Source organism: Ostreococcus lucimarinus, chromosome 16 (assembly GCF_000092065.1).
Source record: "Ostreococcus lucimarinus CCE9901 chromosome 16, complete sequence".
Lineage (NCBI taxonomy): Eukaryota > Viridiplantae > Chlorophyta > Mamiellophyceae > Mamiellales > Bathycoccaceae > Ostreococcus > Ostreococcus sp. 'lucimarinus'.
In genome coordinates, this window is record NC_009370.1 from 288,814 (window position 1) to 304,924 (window position 16,111).

Sequence of the window (16,111 nt, forward strand, 5' to 3'; positions counted from 1 at the left end):
CAGCGCGCGCCGACCGACGCCGCGGTCGATGACGCGGTCATCGTTCGCGCTCGCGACGGGCGCATCGCGCGCGCGCGGCGTCGCGAGCGCCAACGCGCCCCCCGTCGCCAACACCATGATCGTCAACACCCAACGCGCGCGCGCGAACGCGCGGTGACGCGGGCGATCTCGCGAGGCGTCGACCTCGCGCGCGGGCGCGGTGATCTCGATGTCGGACATCGTCGACGAACGCGCGCCGCGCCGACGGCGAGTGCGGGCTCTTACTTGATCGAGTCTCAGGTCGGTCGAGGAGGCCTAAACCCGCCGCAGTCGGCGAGACGCGAGCGCGCTCACTGTTAATGTTCAATAAAGATGTTGCATTAAAGATGTCGCACTGTAAGTTGTACTGTAGAGTTGAAATAGTTAAAATGACGGTGTTTTGGATTTTACGTCCAAGTCAATCAGATGACGGAGCTGTAGCCGTCGACTTGGCGTGACGTCGTCGCGACGAGCGACGTACGTTCGGACATTTCGGCGTCGGCTGGACGCGCGCGCGCGCGGAACGCGAACGCGAACAGCGCGACGCACAGCGTGAACGCGAAGGGAGTGTAAAAAATTGCGACCTTTTGACTGCCGTCGATGTCATCTTGAGGGCTCGATGATGCGAGAGATGATTTTTGTCGTGGAGAAGATCCCGACGACCCTAGTTGTGGCGTTTCGGCGGTGCTCGCGCCGACGCGCACAGGTGCGACGAATTCAAACTCAGCCGCTGGGTTGCCTGCGACGTCGGTCACTTCCGTAACAGTCACTTTGTGATAGCCTTGTGAAAAGTATGGAAACTTCATCAACCAGTGACCACCAGCGCCATCGTTAACGCATTGAAGGACGTACTGTCTCAAGTCTTCGTTGGAAACGGCTTCGAAGGGACCCGTCGACGAGTTGCCTCGCTTGGCCGTGATCACTTGCTTCGTGCAATCAATGTCTTCCATGAAATCGACGCGTTGCGTTACCTGTGAGCTCACATATTTGAAATCACCGACGAGCGGGTCCTTCGTATCTATCTTCACCATGAGATTTTGATCGCTCACAAATTCGTGCACTGACGGCTTTGCGAGGTGAGATCCGCCCACGCACATTGTTTTCAATCGGATATCATATTTCCCATCTTTATATCCACTCAGAAGTTTGTTGTAAGGGTCGTTTAGATCCCAGTCAAAGATGCAACCGTCTCCACCCCGCGACTCCGGGCAAAGTAAATTGAAATTCTTATTCGTGCCGGCACCGCGCTCGGCGTCTTTCGCTGTGATCCATTCGCCTCCTGATACCGAACGATATTGCACGTAGACGTAGGCGAGATTCCCATTCGTCACCAACGCTTCGGACGTGGATGCAGTTTCCTTGGGCCAGAGAGAATATCTATTCGGATTTACGACCGAGATGCTCAAAACGCTCGAATCAGACGCTGCGCTCTTCTCAAAGTAACTTGCTTCCTTGCTGAGCGTAGACGAGTGAAAAGCAACTTGAGGGCAATCTTTACTCCACGACATGGCACCGAGTGTAACACTGCTCGAGATGATCGGGCGATACATGTATTCTTCAATCATCGACTCACACAAGCTCACCAAGGAAATCCCCAGGTACGAGCTTTCATACACTCCGTCGCTTGGCTCCACGCTCAGAAGCACGCGACTCTCGCGCACAACGCTTTGCGAATCCATACGCTCTCCAGCCAATCTTCGTAGAGGTAGGACTTCACCGAATGACCACATTTGAATACCATTGATCGAGAACTTCATTCCCTGTAGGAGTGTTCCTTGTGCTGTAGTGGTTTGCGTGAGACGAGCGATTGCGTTTGCCAACAATCTCCCTGCTCTGACGCTCATTGACTGTTCGTATGACGCTACGATGTCTTCAATCCGCGCCTTCAGGTCTTGAATGTCATCAGACTCTGACGCAAAGCATTCGTGGCTATCCGCCATGGCGTATGCTGCATTCTTTACGAACGTTGCGTTGTCCTCGTTCAACTGTGCCGCGTTATGAGCAGCCGCGATGATTTTTCCAACGCAGTCGGCGACTCCATCTACCAAACGAAGGCCCATGTTGGCCACTTCCTTGTAGGGCGACTCATTGCTGATGAGAAGTTGGATCAAAGCGTGCTCTCCTGGGTTCAGATTCGTGTTATGCGTCGACTCCTTACCTATGGTAACGCCAGCTTCTCGGAACATCGTCCATTTTTCTCCCGGACATTGACTTCTGCCGCCCATCGTGATGAACACTGGAGATCCGAAACGTTTGTCGGAACTGACCTGGAGCACAAACTTATCCCCAAAATCTGGGTCACCTAATGAGTACATCGTGCTCATGTGTTCATACTTTGCCCAGGCAAAGGCACGACTTTTTGAAACTGACTTGCTCATATCCGTGGTAGCACCTACATGCCCCTTGACGATGGCGATTGAACCCGCGAAGGAGTATCCGTTTTCAGCTGAGCCGTCCAGGCTGAGCGTCCATGCGTAATCTTGACCGTCGACGTTTTCGTTGGAAGAAAATATGTACTCTGTCGAAGCACCACCGCCGCTAAACGATAGTAAAATTGCTTCATCAGCGGGTCCATTCGAATCTGTGGTGGAGTAGCCGCGGGGACCCATACGCCCTGTAAACGACGCATCGACTCGTTTCGTATCGTTCATGTAAATGGATGCATCCTCTCCGAGCGTAAGATCGCTAAGATCGCTCGATTGAAGTAGTTGTGACGACACGTCTAGAGCCTGCGTTTTGCATTTTTCTGTGATGCAGGATGAAACCGTGTTGTTCAGATCTTCACGAGTGGGGCTATTCATCCCCATTGTCGTGACGAGCTCATCCGCTTCTTGAAATTGCTCGAGGAACTTCGGCTTCATCCTTTCACTCTTTCGTGACCAGAAAACCTTGCCGACGTCTGGGGTGGCGTCGTTATCGTCGTCGTCACCGCGGAACCCAAGGTTTCCACTCAACAAGTCTGAAAATAAAGTCCCGGGATTGCTAACGTAGCCACTGATGAGCTGGGACAATCGAGATTCATCCGTCTCATCCGAGAGAATGAAGTCGTTAAGTGTGTCTATAGTACCATCCGCGTCGCCCAAGTCCCCTGGAACGCCATGTATGTATGGACTAACTCTGTCGATTCTCTTCCAAGCAAGCTTCAACTCGTCTATTGGGGTAGAAATCGGACCGCTCGCGTCACTTATGAACGATGTTTCCATTTTCTCGGCTTCCATACCGAACGCGGATTGTTCATCCATAAAAGGAACCATGATGCGCTCCATTGCGCCGTAGTTTTTACCGTACAACACGGGAGCGCCTTCCGCAGTCGGCTCCATAGGAACCTTGTACACTGTTGGCGAAGCCCACAAAAGTGTGCGTTGCCACACGTTAATTTTGTCAGCGATGTACTGTGGCCAATTAGGCGCTTCCATTTTAGAATCATCCCCGACGATGAGGCCGCTTTCCACGACGGAAAGCAAATACCGCAAGTTTGGAATCACTTTCGCTTCAATCGAGTGTACCGTGAATATGTAGGACGTGGGTTTCCTCGGCATCCATGTGATCGCCGTCGATATCCGCAAGCACGGTTTATCGTCTTCCCTTAGCGCAAGATCGAGCGTATCGGCTAGCCTGTAGACAAGTTCAACGCCGCCACCTAGAATCGCATCGCCCTGTCGTCCCGGGATGGCGACGTCGGTACTTGTCCGTATGACACGATTTATCGTAGCCGTGAGATCCCAACCGACGGCGGAACTCTGAGCGACCGAAAATTCTGGTCCAGACTCCTCATGGTATGCGTCAAAATCTATCTTAAAGAGAGGCATTCCGAGCTGGAATAAAACCTCCATGCCATACCCAGCGCCGAACCCAGGTTTCGCCTCCACTTCGAGTTCTACGCCGCCACCGCCTTCGTGTGAACTCGACACAGACGCCGCTTGTTCGTCTGAAAGCTCCACGGACATGGTCACTTCCGTGCCCATAAGAAGTTCGGCGTAAGAGTTGCCACCGGGCGGATCATGTACCGTCATGTACACCAAACCTTCGAGTGGAACAGTTGCCCAATACACGTCATCGCTTTCTTCGCCGTAGATCCCTTCGCCTCGCGGTTTCGAGCCAAGAGAGATGAGCTCTCGTTTCAACGGAACTGTCACTGTCATCGAACCATCAAATCTACCCACAGTCAGTTCGACAGATCTGCGGTAATTTCCTGAGAGCTTAGGATCTCCCGCGACAATGAGTCGATCCGTCGTCTTCTCGCCCTCATCCGTGGGGAATAAAAGTTTGTCGCTCTCCGGATCGATCTCAACGTCAAAGTCGCACAATGGTCCTCCATTGCGATCGGTATGACATGGATTTTCGGCTATATCGGTGACGCTTTGTCTGAACATGGCCACCGTCATCCCGCCGCTCTCGGCGCTAGGCAGTGTCAAGCATTCATCGAGTGAACCATTCTCCACATGCAGTTCAAGTACTTTGGCGCTCACAAGTTTCGGCCCCAAAGCGTAGAGCCCTTCTCCACCGAAATCATCAAAAAATGGCGATATCCCAACAAAGTGGTTGTGTCTAATGCCACCAGCTTTCACGCCATCAACGTCCCAGCAGTAATCGCCATCGTCGGTGATTACAGAAAGATCTACGAACTCTGCGCACAAATAACCGTGGTACTTGTATCTCGCCGAATACCAAGTGTGCTCAGTGCGTAATGGTACAAGCCTTTCGATCGTTGTTGGATGCTGGCGGAAGTATGGAATGATGCCGTCTACTCCGACATGACACAACGCGTTCGGATATTTCTCCTCGCGCATCGCCGTGAAATTCGCTGTGGATGGGGCCTCTTCGATCACTACCGAGTAATCCATCGCGGCGAGTGGCCACCGTCTTCCATTCGGAACTTCTTGATATGTTGGTATAACGTCTGAGTTTTCCTTGTCGCGGTCAGGTAGAGTCCAGCCGGATACTTGAGCCGAAGTGAAGATGGCTGGTGGGTGACAGCCATTGATGGGGGTAATTTTGAAAGTCGCCCCTGTGTAAAGCTTTTCACACTCACCTTGATAGACACCCAAATCGACGTTTGCCGTCGTCGTGTCTGAGAAGAAAATGTACTTTTTCGATGATACGGCGTGGAGAGTAACTGTGGTCGGTTTACCGTCGCAGCTCCAAATTCTCGTAGCTTCCACGATGGTGGTTCCCGAATAGCAGATTTCGTGACCGGGATATTCCGCGGTTATCGTGTAGGTTTTCCCGTTTGTGACTGCGAATTCGAACCAGCCAGTCTCGTCTGTAGTGAATTGTCGCGGCGCACCAGCCTCGCTTTCATCTTTGACATAAATGCTTGCCTCAAAAAGTCCACACTCGGACAACTCGGTCCATTCTATTGGGAACATGACGGCACCCAAAATGACCACTGTCGTATCGTCCTGCATTTTCTGCTCTACCTGATGATTATGGGTCAGCTCCAGGTTGATGACATCAATATCAGCCGTATCCGAAAATACGGTATCACTTTCATATAGGTCACCATCGTCATCCGAAGTTCCAGCTTGCTTGACGACGTCATTGTTGTTGAATACATGCACGATTTCTGGCAGCTGCTGCGTGCTCCACAGCGCGACATCCAATCCAGGACGAGTGACGCGCGCGAACAGCGTCTGCGGATCATCTTGAACCACGTCGTGCAGTAGTGCGGCATCTAAGTCAACGAAAATCTTATTCGAGCCGGGAGATGTAGCAAGTAACGGTGTTGCATACACGGAGGTCTCATCGCCGACGACAATGGCATCGAACTCGGCGTCTTCGAGAGGGCGACAGTGATCGATTTTTGACACAACATCACCCCCACTCTCTGCGCTGAGCTCATCATACCACTCGTTCCATCCCTCGGAAGAGTACGGAACGTGGGCTGATGTCGATCTTCGAACGATGAAATTTTCGCACGCTTTGCCAAACACTTGGCTACGCGCATCCTGGTGAGACTCGTCGGCGATCGCAGCGCTAACACTCTGCACGGTGAACAAATCGAAGTCGTATGTAATTTTCCGCGGAGGGAATACGAGCACTGGCTCGACAAACAATGTCCGTTGAGCCAGACGATGCGCCACACTGAGGAATTCTTGTGCGTTCAGAAGTCCATCACCGTCCATATCCAACGACGAATTCCAAAGTTCTTCTGAAATTATCGCGTACCCATTGCTTGGAAAACTCGCACCTTTCTCGATGATGGCGGTCAACTCTGACTTATCGATGCCCCCGCTTCCATCTGTGTCTGTCTCGTCAAAATCGTGCATCGGTGGTGGAGGCGATGGCGGTGGTGGCGATGGCGGCGGCGGCGATGGCGGCGGCGGCGATGGCGGCGGCGGCGACGGCGGCGGTGGCGACGGTGGCGGCGGCGGCGATGGCGGCGGCGGCGACGGCGGCGGCGGTGACGGTGGCGGCGACGGCGGCGGCGGCGATGGCGGCGGTGGTGATGCGATGCGCTCGACCCAGTGAACGTTTGTGAGAGAACCGGCCTTGACAGAGATATCCGCATGCAGCGGGTACTCGGGAGTCTGTTGACTGGTGTAAAAGCGAATTTCATTCTTGAAGTACTCCACGGCTCCGGCGTCGTTGATGACGATTTGCAGCGAGTCGGACGAAGAGTAAGTCCCAGCCATCGTATACTCACGCTTGCCTTTCTCGTACACCTTGATCTGTTTGGTATGCGTACAAAAAATCGCAAAATCAAGACTTTGATAATTCGTCGAATCCGTCGTCGACTGAGAGTTCAAACCGATCATCCTGTTGTTGTATCCTCCGGCACAGACTGCGGAGATGCCACGCACAGAGTCAGAACCATTTCGAATAGCGCGCTGACTCACCGCACCGGCGTCCCAAGCGCCAGTCACTGCAGCCGTGCGCGTGACTTGGCCGCTTTCTGTGGATTCGACGCCGACTTGCGATACCCACGCGACATGATCGTCCGCCACCGCCTTTCCTGGCGGCGGCGGCGGCGGTGACGGTGGCGGCGGCGACGGCGGCGGCGGTGACGGTGGCGGCGGCGACGGCGGCGGCGGCGGCGACGGCGGTGGTGACGCGATGCGCTCGACCCAGTGAACGTTTGTGAGAGAACCGGCCTTGACAGAGATATCCGCATGCAGCGGGTACTCGGGAGTCTGTTGACTGGTGTAAAAGCGAATTTTATTCTTGAAGTACTCCACGGCTCCGGCGTCGTTGATGACGATTTGCAGCGAGTCGGACGAAGAGTAAGTCCCAGCCATCGTATACTTACGCTTGCCTTTCTCGTACACCTTGATCCGTTTGGTATACGTACAAAAAATCGCAAAATCAAGACTTTGATAATTCGTCGAATCCGTCGTCGACTGAGAGTTCAAACCGATCATCCTGTTGTTGTATCCTCCGGCACAGACTGCGGAGATGCCACGCACAGAGTCAGAACCATTTCGAATAGCGCGCTGACTCACCGCACCGGCGTCCCAAGCGCCAGTCACTGCAGCCGTGCGCGTGACTTGGCCACTTTCTGTGGATTCGACGCCGACTTGCGATACCCACGCGACGCTACCAAGTATCTCGCCCGCCACCGCCTTTCCTGGCGGCGGCGGCGGCGGCGACGGCGACGGCGGCGGCGGTGACGGTGGCGGCGACGGCGGCGGCGGCGATGGCGGTGGTGGTGACGCCATGCGCTCGACCCATTTAACATCGCTGAAGGAACCACGCATAATAAAAGCAACATCCGCGTGCAGCGGGTACTCGGGAGTCTGTTGACTGGTGTAAAAGCGAATTTCATTCTTGAAGTACTCCACGGCTCCGGCGTCGTTGATGACGACTTGCAGTGTATCGCTGTCCGTATACGCCACTGCAGCACCCTTAATTTTTTTACCACCTTCGTACACTTCAACTGCATCGGAGTGAAAATTGCATCTGATGCTGAAGTCCATTCGACTGGACACGGTCTCTGCCGCGGACTGCCGATTCAAGCCGATGAACTTGAGGCCGGACTCAGACCCACAACGAGCCGAGATTCCGCGCACTGAGTCCGTCAGGCCGTGGATCGACCGACGACTCACCGCACCGGCTGCGGAAAAATAATTCCACCAATTTGGAGATCGCCGCCAAACTTTTCGATTCGACGCTTTGGCTCTGCGAAGCGTCACCCAGACCACGTTGCCAACCGCCGCTTTTTCAGGCGGCGGCGGCGGCGGTGGCGACGGCGGCGGTGGCGACGGCGGCGGTGGTATGTACTGCGCAATGTTCCCCAGGAGGCGGCGCCCCCAGCGCTGCCTACCCAAGAGTGACGTCGTGGTTTCAGGAGATGACGAATCATCTTCCTTTAAGACCAATAAGACTTTACTGGGTACGTTCAGCGGGTCTGTCACGTCCGACGTTTGCAAGATGGGCTGCGTCGTCTTTTCAAAAACTTCCACTTTGTACGCCCCGATGTCAACGTGAGTTTTGATTGGCGTCATACCCGTGGAGTCTGTGATATGAACAACAAACGATCCTTCCGAATCAGTGACCGCGCTGAAAGGGCATCGCGTCTCACCACCCAATACTCTTATTTCAGTCAAATTGACGTCTCGAACCGCCACGACTGATACAAACTGCCCGTGCATCGCCTGCACAGTGTCGCCCCCGCCCCCCCCGCATGTAAACGTCAAACAGTCTGCGAATTCATCACTGACATCAGACGGATCGTGGTTACATGCATATCCATAATTAGTCGTGTCTTCGGGATCGATTTCATGCACGTGCACTTTCATCGGTAAACTAAGCGTCGGACTCGCCTGTTGCCGAAATTCAAATCCCGTTACTTCAACTTTGCTCGATTCCGCACCAAACGAAATCTCGGGGAAAGTTATGTATTGATCTTGAGATGATATGAGGGTGGCGTTGAAACGTCTCCACGATTCCTCATGTATGGTGAATGATTCCGTACTGGCGTCAGTGGCGGATGTTCCGCGCAAGTCGATTGACACCGCGCGTTCACCACCCAAAGACTTCGCCCAAAACGACACCACGACAGAATCTCCAGTCAGGGCGCGCAAAGACTCGCCAGGAACGTGCACCGTGACTGAAACGCCTGCGTCCACCGATTTTACAACGTCCTCGAAACCAGGTGGAGGCGCAGTTGGGCTCGCGGTTAAAGGACTGATGGCGCTTGTCTGAACAAGCTCGAGGCGTTCGGTGAGAGTATTAAGAGTGAAATGAGCTCCGGTGAAGTAGAACGTACTTTCCGACCAAGCTGATACAGTAAATCCGACGAAAGCGGCGTCCTCTAACGTGTGCTTAAGCCTTATTTTCCTCCATTTATTCGGTTCAGCTGTAATGACGAGCGCGTCACCAACGGTCTGACGGCCTGCTGCTGTAGTTTGTTGTTCATACCCTAAAATCTGGAAAGTCATAATCGCCTCCTTCCCGACGGCGCGTACCCAGCATTCCAACAACACTGTATCACCAGCTTCGGCGTCTAGTCGATCAGTATTTTTCGCCCAGAGTTTCTCGTCTGCTCGCACGAGTCGGATGACATCATTCTCGTAACGAGGTGGATCAACGATCACGTCTGGATCATCGCCTGTATCGCCAGAATACCCCAGTCGGTCGGTGAGAGAACCCTCGGCAAGTTGGCGTGCCTTGATCGATTGCGGCTGTAGACATACTTGAACACTGCCTATTGACATCCAAAGACCAAGATCGACGCGCGCGTAGCCACCCGTCGATACGACGACAGATTCACCGGTAGGTATGTGATTCCCATCGGTGAGCGTGTACGCTTGTTCATTCAAAGGGTTTGAGTATGCGTGCTTGAAAAGTGCGACATTGCTGGAAGATGATTCGACGTCGTCGCTCGGCCGTAAAGTTATCGTCGAATTCTCATTTTCATCCGCGTCTGGAGGCCTGGACCCTCGGTAATTTGCGACCTCCCCATCTATTACGATCGGGTCGTGAAAATTAGCGCATATTCGGACGTCGGGTACTGGAACAGCGGAATCACCGGCGTACACGTAACCACCTACCTCTCCGTGCCAGGGCGTGATGAATTTGAAAGGGACAGAGTTTATACTTCCACCGGATGATGTTTTCGTCACCACCTTATACTTCCAAATCTGTCCTGGGATTGCCGCCGCCTCTCTGTCGGCGAAAAGCAACGGCGCGTACGATCGATGACAGTACGTGAGGCCACTGTCAATCATCACCACTGACTCATAAGGTGCATCCGTCAGAGAATCCTGCATGCTTTGACGAAGAATCTCGAACCCAACGTCATTCCAGGCGGTATCACGGAAGCTGAAAGTGACTCCTACTGGATCCAGTTTTCCGTTGACGTCAATAGTAGAACCATCGTAGTACAATCCACCTCCACATTCAAACTTTGAGTAAGTTTCCTCGCGAGCGTCCGAAATGACGCCACTTAAACACACAATTCTTCGAGCTTTTGGTGCGGATGATTGACGAAGCACGCAGCGCTTGTAATGTCCACATCTTACGGTATCAATGAACATCACTTCGCGTATCACTCCGGTATACACTCGAACGTCGTCGAATTCAAAATCCACCGCGCCAAGCAGTGTAACGTCCGTCATTGACTCGAGCGCGCTCAGCGGCCAAGTTTCATCGCGCGTGTAAGTCGTATCATCGATTACTGTGGCCTTTGCGTCACTCGTTGGATCTACGTACAATGTCATGAAATTCACCGAGTTTACGGCGAACGCGATGAGGTGCCACTCCCCGTCGCACGCAAAATCAAGTTTCACATCCTTTGAGGATGTGAAAGCGCTCGGAGGATCCACAGACTCCTTGACCTGATGAGATGCCCGCAGTTCGACCATGCCGTCGCTCGTACGTATCTTGAGGTATACGTGGAGTCTGTGATCGTGAAGTCCCAACTGTCCTTGAAACTGAGCGACCGTCATGAGTGATTCGTCGTTGGAGGATTTGGGTTGCGAGCAACGACTTGGATCGATGCGCACCCATGTGCTCATCGCGATGTCGTGCCCAAGCGTATCTTCTTTATCAAGAGAGTATGAATAATCGTTCGTCCCAGGATCATCCACTGCTTGAAGGCAGCGAAATCCGTTGCCCCCCGAACATCCCGATATTGTGCGAGCGGATTTCGGCTGCAATCTCATCGGGACGGAAGACTGTCCGTCGACGATTGGCGCGACCGAATCAAGCGATCCGTCGTGTAAAGGGTCTTCATCAAACGTAAATGCTGCCACGAGAGAAGCGTGTTCGTCGAGAAAGTCACTCGTTGCTGGGCGAATGTCCGTGAAGGAGATGGGAAGTTGAAGCGTCGTGCCGCCGACTTCATACTCTTCAAAGCGCACATCGACGACGTCGTCGACTGTACCGTCGGCAACGTTGATCTGATTGAAGAGTATACCATCCACGTATGCGCAGACGTAATCGCCGTTCGTTGGCTTAGGACTGTACGACCATGCAGTGGTGAGCCCGTTGAGGCCACTCACACAGCGATTCTCCGTTTGCCAGTCGAGAGTCGGATAGGTGATGCTATCGATACTGAAACTGTTCGACGGAGCTCCGCTGCACTTGACGGGTCGAACGGGGATTTCCATCACGTCGACAATAGACACTGCCAGATCTGTGTCGTGCGCGGCGCGAAATTGGTCATTCCAAACGTTGAGAATGTACCTCGAAACGCTTTGTTCCACCAACATGGCCTGAAGTTCATTCAGTCGCAGCAGTCCGTCGCTGGGATCGACGTCGTGCCTACGAAAGATGCTTTCCTTTGTCTTGTAAATTTCGCCATCATCGCACAGCACGTTGTTGAATTGATCGTTACTCAGCAATATGTACCGGACCAGTTCTTCAAGCCCCGAATTCTGATTCGCGCTCGCTTGGCCGGCGGCGTTGAATCCGAGAGGCAGGTGCAAATCGCAACCCTTGATAACTTCGAAAGAGTGTTGACCAACGGTTTCCGAACCTGGAACGATGCCATCGACCGTAACAAAGTGACAGTTATAAGTTATGGTGTGAGATCCAACCGAGTGCGTCCCATCCAACTCTGTGAGCGCGAGCGCCTTCGGGAAAAAATCATTCCATTTGCGACACGGTAAGTTATCCGCGTAATCCGACTCGGAACACGACTGATCGTCTCGTTTCACGCGAACATCGCATCGGAGACCAAGCGCGTGATTGCTCACGCTCTCTTCATTCACATTCAGTAAACAATCGCTCGCTTCAGCGCACGCGGGATGATGCACCGCGACTTGGAAATCGTACGAGTACGCCGCAACCCTCTCCGTGGTGGAACCAAATCTCACTTCAATCGCAGCACCGGCACCAGGCGGCGGCGGTGGACTCGGCGGCGGCGGGCTCGGCGGCGGGCTCGGCGGCGGCGGGCTCGGCGGCGGCGGCGGGCTCGGCGGCGGCGGCGGACTCGGCGGCGGCGGCGGGCTCGGCGGCGGCGAACAATTCGCTATACCCTCGCAATTCTCCGTTCGTGTTTGTCCCTCATACGCTCCACAACTTCGTCCACCGTTTCGCGGCTTGACGGTGATCGTGAACGTCTGCGAGTACGTCGCCGGTCCGCAAAAAGCCGTGCAACTCCCTTGCCAAAAGCCTACACAATCCGTTTTCGGCGGCGACGGCGACGACCCCCCGTGGACCCCTCGCAGCGACGACAGCGCGCTCGCGACGACCAACCCGCGCATCATCGTTCGCGTCGCGTCCCATCGACGTCCGGCGCCATCGCGCGTCGTCGACCGCGACGGCGCGCGTCGTTCGCGAAGCTGACGCGGCATCGGCGTCGGCGTCGGCGTCGGCGTCGGCGGCGTCGTCCGTCCTCGCGCGCGGCCCTCGCGCGGGCGCCGCGTCGTCGCGCGTCGGGGGTTTCGGTTCGCTCCGCGTTCGTCGCGCTCGCGTCGCGCGATGCCGTCGCGCGCGCGACGAACGCGCGCCGCGACGTTTGGGGGAGGTGTTGCGTCTTTTCAAAAAAAAACGAGGGTGTTACAAGGGTGTTACGAGGGTGTTGCGCGCGGGGCGTTACAAAATAAACGTCTAGGCTAGTTGGAGGACGCGAGGTCGAACGGATTGTTTTCTTCGGGATTCAATCGAATTCTTCGGAATTCTTGGAGATGCGAGCTCCGCAGCGGACCTCGCGCCCTACGCCTTCGCCCGATTTCGGCGAACGAACGAACGATCGCTCGCCTTCCGGCGGCGGCGCCGACAGCCCCTCGGGACTGGCGACCACCCACCTGGGAGGAGGGAAATCCCTGACCGCGATGCGCACCATCTCGAATGCGCGCACTCGGGATGATCCACGGACCCGCGCGCGCGCATCCGAACGATGCGGTAGGGAGTTTCTTTCGACCGACGCTTTTTTTTGTTTGACTTCCGTCGCCCCCGAAGGCGCGTCGACCGCTTCCATCGTAAAATTCGCGCGCGTCCGCTACATCTCGCCGCACTCCGCGATCACGCACGGCAGCTTGGGCTTATTCCCGCCCCCCGTCGCCACGTTCTCCACCTTTCTAATCACCAACATCCCGTCTCCCAGCACGCGTCCGAACACCACGTGCTTATCGTCCAACCACTCCGTCTTCGCGCACGTCACGAAGAACTGGCACCCGTTCGTGTCCGGCCCGCTGTTCGCGCTCGACAGCAACCCCGCACCCGTGTGCCTGCCGACGAACGCCTCGTCGTCGAACTTCGATCCGTATATCGACGCGCACCCCGTGCCGTCGCCGTTGACGAAGTCCCCGCCCTGAATCATGAAATCCTTGATCACGCGATGAAACGCGCACCCCTTGTACCCTCGCGGCGCGCCCTCGCGCGAGCGAAACTCCCCCGCGCACATCTGCCTGAAGTTTTCGCACGTCTTCGGCGCGACGTCGGCGAAGAGCTCGAACGTCACCCGCCCCGCGCTCGCGCCGCCGATCGTCACGTCGAAGAAAACCACCGGATTCGAGTCGACGCGCGCGCGATCGTGCCACGACATCCTCGGCGACGACGCGCGGCGTCGCCCGCGACGCGCGCGCGCGGTCCCGGTCGCGCCTCGCGACGCGACGCGGCGATGAGTGTGGACGATTCCTCACATCACAGCGCGCGACGTCGACCGCGTCGACGCTCGGACCCTCGCGAGACCTTCTCTTTATGGCCGACGACTTAGTGTTCGGTGCGTCGACGCCACGCGCGCGGCGCGTCGCGATCGCGTCGCGGCGCGCGCGCGGCGACGCGATCGCGACGCGCGATCGCGACCTCGAATCGCGAACGATTCTTTCGGCGTCGCGCGGTTCGCGGCGCGCGCGCGCGCGAAGGGCGCGCGCGCGCGCGCGATGGACGCGCGATCGTCGCGCGCGACGGCGAGCGGCGCGAGCGGGGACGACGCGACGCGCGCGGGACGGGAAAACGGGACGATGGAGGGATCGCGCGGCGCGAGGGCGCGCGAGACGACGAGGCGCGCGGGAAGCGCGCGGATCTCGGACGAGACGCGCGAGGGATGACGAGGGATGACGAGGGATGGGGCGCGATGACGACGACGACGACGACGCGAACGAGAGACTGACGAGAGGCGCGCGACGAATCCGCGAGACGCAGCCAACGATCCCTTTGCTAACGAAGCGCTTGACTTTGGAGACGAAGAAAAGCCAAAAAAGGAAAAGAAGGAAACCGCGGACTCGGTTCAGGAGAACTACATTCACATTCGCGTGCAACAGCGTAACGGACGTAAGAGCTTGACGACGGTGCAAGGACTCAACCCGAAGATCAACAAGAAATTGGTGCTCAAGGATCTCAAGAAGAAGTTCAACTGCAACGGATGCATCGTTGAGGATCCCGATCACGGAGACATCGTTCAGCTTCAAGGAGACCAGCGTAAGCAAATCGCGACGTTCCTTCTCGAGGCGAAGATTTCTAAAAAGGCGTTGATCAAGGTGCACGGGAGTTAAAATCTCACGCGCGTGATTTCACGACGGACGCGACGAGACGTCCAAAATTTTACTTACACGTTACACGACGCAAACGCGCGACTGGGAGACGGCGACCGCCGAAAGACAGACACGTTGAGGGGGGGTAGATTTTTTACCCGCGGCGCTCGCGCCGCCGGTGTACTTCTTGTAGCTTTCTCTTAGCGTTGTCAGATACGAAATGATACGAATTGCGTGACTTTCGTTTACCAGCCAAACTTCGTCAAGGGCGCGCTCTCGCGAGACGTCGAGTTTAAAAGTTCAATCTCACACTACACACACCGCTCGTTCGATTCGTTCGCCGCTATTCTTCCTCATCCGGCGACGCGGCCTCGTCTTCGGTCGCCGCCTCCGCCGCGTCGTCGCCGCGTCGTTTCGTCCCCCACGAGCGCGCCTTTTCGTTCCTCGCCTTCGCCGCGGCCCTGCGCTCGTTCGCGCCCCCCCCGACCGGCCCGCTCACGACGACGTTCTTATAATTCTCCCCGCTCGACGTCATTTTCAGAATTTTAAATCCGCACAGCTCTCCGACCACGGGCGCGTCCACCTTCCCCCCCCCCGCCGCCGCTCGCTCCGCCGTCGTCGGCGGCGCTCGACCTCGATACGCTCTCGCCGGCAAAAACGCAATCATTCCCGCGATCCCCACCGCGTACCCCCCGTTCACCGCGTTCAATATCCTCCCTTTCACCGTCGCACCCGCGTCGCGCGCTCGCACGAGCTCCCTCCACACCCGCTCCAGCGACCGCCGTCTCGCCAGCCCCTTCACCTCCAGGTCGAGCGCGCCCGCGGGATTATTCATCCACGTCACCCTCGCCTCCACGACGTCCCCGACCCGCGGCGTCGCGTCCAGCTCGCTCAACTTGTACGTCACCGCGCCCCGGATCCCCGTCAGCGCGCTCGCGACGCCGTTCCGCGCGTCGACGGCGACTATTCTCGTCGCGATGACTTTGCCCTGCACGCACGGCATCAGCGCGTTGTGCGCCGCGTCGTCGCGCGTCGGCGTCGAGTGCGGCGCCGTGGCGTCGCGCGTCGTCGTCGTCGTCGTCGCCGCGCCGCGCCGTCCCGCGAGACGCGCGAGCGCGACGCCGCGTCGAATCATCGTCGCGACGATCGGGACGCGCGTCGATCTGCGGCGCCGCACACGCGCGCGCGGGAGACGCGCGGCGCGGCGACGACGATGCGCGCGGCGACGCGCG

The 16,111-nt window shown here is 56.5% G+C and overlaps 4 protein-coding genes across 4 annotated transcripts; 1 reads left to right on the forward strand and 3 right to left on the reverse strand.

Moving 5' to 3' along the window:
- Positions 1-335: 335 nt before the first annotated feature.
- Positions 336-12,671, reverse strand: OSTLU_25682 (predicted protein; the record flags this gene model as incomplete). Its single annotated transcript, XM_001421992.1, has 1 exon — positions 336-12,671. The coding sequence occupies one exon, from the start codon at positions 12,669-12,671 to the stop codon at positions 441-443; it is 12,231 nt and encodes a 4,076-aa protein (XP_001422029.1). The 3' UTR covers positions 336-440.
- A 734-nt stretch (positions 12,672-13,405) lies between these two features.
- CYN22 (Peptidyl-prolyl cis-trans isomerase, cyclophilin-type) lies at positions 13,406-13,951 on the reverse strand (the record flags this gene model as incomplete). The annotated part of the gene is made up of 1 exon (XM_001421993.1): positions 13,406-13,951. The coding sequence occupies one exon, from the start codon at positions 13,949-13,951 to the stop codon at positions 13,406-13,408; it is 546 nt and encodes a 181-aa protein (XP_001422030.1).
- A 688-nt stretch (positions 13,952-14,639) lies between these two features.
- OSTLU_37721 (predicted protein) lies at positions 14,640-14,900 on the forward strand (the record flags this gene model as incomplete). The annotated part of the gene is made up of 1 exon (XM_001421866.1): positions 14,640-14,900. A coding segment is annotated over one exon (261 nt), but the record flags the coding sequence as incomplete, so codon positions are not given.
- Positions 14,901-15,222: 322 nt separating this feature from the next.
- Positions 15,223-15,714, reverse strand: OSTLU_93883 (predicted protein; the record flags this gene model as incomplete). Its single annotated transcript, XM_001421994.1, has 1 exon — positions 15,223-15,714. The coding sequence occupies one exon, from the start codon at positions 15,712-15,714 to the stop codon at positions 15,223-15,225; it is 492 nt and encodes a 163-aa protein (XP_001422031.1).
- Positions 15,715-16,111: the final 397 nt, after the last annotated feature.